The sequence below is a fragment of the Orycteropus afer genome, unplaced genomic scaffold (genome assembly GCF_000298275.1).
Source record: "Orycteropus afer afer isolate SDZICR_OR568_19922 unplaced genomic scaffold, OryAfe1.0 scaffold00035, whole genome shotgun sequence".
NCBI lineage: Eukaryota > Metazoa > Chordata > Mammalia > Tubulidentata > Orycteropodidae > Orycteropus > Orycteropus afer.
The window spans coordinates 13,332,700-13,337,754 of record NW_006921622.1 but is presented as its reverse complement, the minus strand read 5'-3'; the positions used below and the strand labels follow the sequence as shown (position 1 = coordinate 13,337,754).

General features: G+C 45.4%; 1 protein-coding gene across 1 annotated transcript; it reads right to left on the bottom strand.

The window, feature by feature from the left end:
- Window positions 1-932: 932 nt before the first annotated feature.
- LOC103193256 (RE1-silencing transcription factor-like) lies at window positions 933-1,727 on the bottom strand. The gene has a single exon (XM_007936412.2). The coding sequence runs from the start codon at window positions 1,725-1,727 to the stop codon at window positions 933-935; it is 795 nt and encodes a 264-aa protein (XP_007934603.1).
- Between the last annotated feature and the right edge of the window lie 3,328 nt (window positions 1,728-5,055).

Sequence of the window (5,055 nt, the reverse complement as noted above, 5' to 3'; positions counted from 1 at the left end):
TCCATAAAGATACAACCTTGGAAACACTATAGGGCAGTTCTAATCTGTCTCTGTAGGGTCATCTGAATCAGAATCAACTCAACAGCAATGGGTTTGGTTTTGGTTTTGGTGGATTCCAAATTTCAAGCTAGAGATAGTAACTTGTCTAAGGTCACATTAGAAAGAGACAGGGATCAGAAATGAATCCAGTCTGTCTACACTGTCTCGAGATTCTTTCCACTTCCTCATTCCAGGATTATGTAAGGGTAGCACAGCTCTAGCACAATCAGAGAGAACAAGTAGTGAAAATATTTTAAGGATCTTTGATCCATTATAAGAAGCTCTGATGGCATAGAGCCTAAGGCATTTGACTGCTAACAAAAAGGCTGGGGTTCAAACCCACCAGCCACGCCTCAGAAGGAAGACTGGGCAATCTACTTCGATAGAGATACTGCCTCGGAAACCCAAGGAGGGGCTGCTATGAGTTGGGACCGACTCGATGACAATGAGTTTTGTTTAGTTTTGGATCCATTATAGCTGTCAGAGGCCTGGGAATCTTCTAGGTAGAGAATTCTTCATCATTGACTTTGTTGAAAGAGACCAGGCTTTCAAACAATTAGAGAGATGGAGGAGAGAATTAACCCTAAGGTCCTCAAAAATTCTTGCAACCTTGATATTTAATATTCTAAGCCCAAATCTAAAGTGGTTTGATAACCTCATCTTATCAACTTGAAAAACCTAAGAAAGACCAATGAATTCTGTGACCACCCAAAAAGCTCAGGTCCAGAAATGGAATCCACTTTTAATCACTCCAGATAATCAGAGGCCTTCCCAAAGGAGAGGACTGCTGGACCTACGTGGCTAGAAATTAAATGAGATTTTTGCCAGATTCGCCACCTCTGGATCTGCATAGGGAGCTCTGGTGGCATACTGCCTGTGTTAGATTGGGTTCTCTAGAGAAGATACTCGCTTACTGTACTGTATGTGCAAATGATGCACTTGTAGACTTGCTCATTATCCCCAGCTCTGGTGTGGTGCTTCAGATGCTCAGTATAGTGGTCATATCTGTTGGTATTATAACCACAGCGGTCACAACAAATGGGGCCCTTGAAGAAATCTCCCTCTTCTGCAGTGGAACAGCCATATTCCCTGGCTTTTGCTTGTTTCTCTGCACTTTCCTCTACAAAAAATTTCTTGGCACTATGAACTCTGATGTGATGCACAAACTGTTCTTCAGACTCTGCTTCATACTGGCATGGCTTACAGCAGAAAGGTTTGGTTTTCAAGTTCTTCCACTTGTCCTCTGTTCCAGGTGTTTCAGTAGGAAGATCTTTATTTGCACTCTTAATTTCTGGGGCAGCAGATACCTCAAATACAGGTTGAAGTTCTACGACACCGAGTTCCAAACTTTCCAGTTCCATATTTTCCAGTCCATTCGGTTCACCTTTTACATCAGGAGACTCTTCAAGTACTTCTGCAACACTATCTGAAAAGTTGTTATCCCCAATAGGCATCAACTCTGCCATTTGTCTTTCTTCACCAACCAAGTAATCACAGCAGTTGCCATTTACTTCCCCAGTCAAAGCCACATTTGCCAACATAAGCTGAGGCGCAGCCAGTTCTGCTTTAGAGAGGTCATGCAAGTCATACATGTCGTTAGGCAAGGTCATGCCAATGTTGGCATTACTGGTAAATAGCCCTCCTCCTCCTCCAGAAGACTGTCCCATTACTTGGGTGGCTGTAACCATATTCCGCCTAAACAGGAGAGGAGGAGCAGCCGACCCAGCGTCGCCGCTCCTTCTCCAACTACTTTTCTTTGTTGCTGGAGTTTCGGAGGAATGGGGGGAGGGCAGAAAAGTTGGGCGATGGGGCCGTCGAGGCCCGCAAAGGCCCAGGAGTGGGGCTGCAGAAAGTGCTCAGGCCGCTGGCCCTCGCCCTGCCGTTTAGACCACCGCTGCCGGGGTCTGGGGCCCGGGGCCTCATGGTGCTTGTTCTGCCACTGCGCCGTCAGCTCGCGGGAGCCGCAGATTCCAGCACAGGAGCCTGCGACACGCACCCGGCCCGTGCGGCCGCCACCGCCCGTGAGCTGACGGCTCAGTGGCAGAACAAGCACCGCCGAGGCCCCGGGCCCCAGACCCCGGCGGCGCCGGTCTAAACGGCAGGGTGAGGGCCAGCGGCCTGACCACTTTCTGCAACCCCACTCCTGGTACCAAATGTGTTAGACTGGGTTCTCTAGAGAAACACAAAAACCAGCAAAGCGTATATATATATTTATAGAGAGAGTGAGAAAGAAATTTATCTTAGGAAAATGGCTCACAAGCCTACAGAAGCTGGTAAGTCCAAGTCTCTGGAGGAAACGGGCTGGCAGCAGCCTTAGCTTCCATAAGCGCAGGGGCCCAAGGAATTCAAGGCTGGCAGGCAGTACACTGGTTGTTGACTCCAACAAAAGACGAATCCAAGATCTCCAGGCTGAGTGGTGGGCTGCTCACTCACGGAAGTCTGTAGTCCGCACATCAGGGTTCCAATCCCTCAAAGAATGTGTCTCCTCCCAGGATGTCCCTGGATATCTTGGAAGCAGGCCACACCCCTAGGGAAACTCCCCTTGGGCAGACTGGCCACTCAGAACACAGTCATCTGATCCCATCATGGGAACAACCACACAGAACTGGGGTCCAGCCAAGTTGACACACAGCTCCAACTATCACACTGCCTAAGGCATTTGACTGCTTAACCAGAAGGCTGGTGGTTCAGACCCCCCAGCCACTCCTCAGAAGGAAGGTTGGGCAATCTACTTTCATAGTGATACTGCCTCGGAAACCCAAGGAGGGGTCACTATGAGTCGGATCCGACTCGATGGCGGTGGGTGGGTGGATCTGCATTCCCAAGCTTAGTCCCAAATGAAATGCTGGCAAAGAGTGTCTAGTTCCTTTTCCCTTCACTTGAGTCTCCCCTAAGGTTAGGGAAGAAAAGGATGAGAGTCACTGCTTTGGCATAAGCACTGGCCTAGACCAGGTCAAAGTTGAGGAGCTTCCTATCCTAGAATTGCTGTATGTGGATCCCAGGGTTAAAGGCCACTGTGTCCACAAGGCAAAGCCTCTTGAAGGTTGCCCTCTTTGGAGTCCTCTCTAGGAGGACTGAAGCCTCCTAAAAAAATAGGTTTTTCTTATAGCCCTTTCTTGCTGAATTTTATCCAATAAAACTCCTTGTTTCTTTCGAGATGCCAGCAAGCCAAAGTGAGTGCTCTGCCCTGGAAAAGTCACATACAAACTAGGTAATCATGGAGAAAGGAGACATGGGGAAGAACTTTTGGGTCTTCCAAGTCTAGGCAGAGAACTCCTCTTGATTCAGACCGGCTATCTTCAGCCAGGGCCTGCAGGATGGGGATTGAGGCCAAACACTTAGGTAAACGAACTCTGTCATTTGCTTCTGAGCACTCAGTAAGTCGGAATAAATACTTGTTGAATGAATGAAGGGGTAAATGAATATGCCTAACCATAGCCTATTAAGGATCTAGAGAGGTGGCTGTAGCCACATTCAAAGACTGTGACCCTAGCTTCCAACATACATGTCTATCATTTGTATCTGTCACCTTCATGGCTAGAGACTCTCAGATTATTACTCAATGATATCAACTTTCATCTGCTTTTGTATGTTAATTTTATAAAAGGACAATAAATAGCGAGTGACAGGGAGGGGTGGGCAAGTCATTTCTATTTCTCTGAATGTAAGAGTCTGACAATGAGGCATTTGTACCAGTTACTCATGTCTGTCCACAGTGCCCTGCTATAGGTTGTTTCCAGCTCTTAGTCCCCAGGAACTTGGCTTGAACTCCCACATACTTGTTTAATACCTGCATAAGGGGGGTGGGGCTTCTAATAACACTTAGGGACACCCAGTTCTGACTCTGTAGCAGTCCCACTGGTGGTACAAAGACAACTTCCCTAATATCTGTTCTCACTCTGGGTGGCACAAATGGTTAAACAGCTCAGCTGCTAATGGCTGGAAGTTTGAGTTGACCCAGAGGCACCTTAGAAGACAGGCCTGACAATCCACTTCTGAAAAATCAGCCTTTGAAAACCATATGGAGCTCAGTTCTACTCTGACACACCTGGGGTGACCATGAGTTGGATGGACTCAATGGTAACTGATTTGGTTGGTACATTTTTCTATATATTCTCAATGATCACAAAACTGCCACTACACATGAGTTGTAAAGTTATTAGTGTTCTGTCCCATGCTGGATGCGTGCTGGACTTTGCTGTTTTTGTGAATCTGAGAAAGATTTGGCAGCATTCTGATGTTGGCAGTAGGTCTGCAATGGAGCAAAGGGCTCACAGTGCAACTACGGGAACAGTGATATTCCCAAGGGGTCTTGGCCATGACCTAGCACTACAGCAGGCCTCATGCAAAGGTTATCATTGTTAAAAACAGCTTCCTGAAAGGACTAGCAAAAAGGGTCAGCTATACTACATTAGCATGATAAGGTCCATCTGTAATTGATTCTTTTTCTGTTTCCTTTTCACATTGATGAAATAATTCAATTTCTCAATAGTCTTTTTTTTTTCTCCTGAAAAATTGGGATAGAAAATATCTTGTCATTAACTTAAAAAAATCTATTTAAATTTAAGTGAAAACTGCTCTAGCTCATTATATTCATATTCTGTAAGGATATATATATATATATATATATACATACATACATACATATATATACATACACACACATATATACATACATGCATATATATACATATACATATATATAGAAACCAAACTCACTGCTGTTGAGCTGGTCTCAACTCATAGCCACCCCTCCTTGGGTTTCCAAGGCAGTATCTCTACAGAAGTAGATTTCCCAGTCTTCCTTCCAAGGAGTGGCTGGTGAGTTTGAACTTCAAGCCCTCTAGTTAGCAGTCAAATGCCTTAGACACTATGCCACCAGAGCTCCTGTATGTCTGTGTGTGTGTGTGTGTATTTGATTCCTTTGTTTTTAAGTTTGTGAAATGTATATATATTATATTTGTATTATATATATACATATATATATATCTGTATGGGAGCTCTGGTAGTATAGTG

What these genes read in the sequence shown, in the direction of transcription:
- LOC103193256 (XM_007936412.2), bottom strand. Translation starts at nt 1,727, where the DNA reads ATGGTTACAGCCACCCAAGTAATGGGACAGTCTTCTGGAGGAGGAGGA.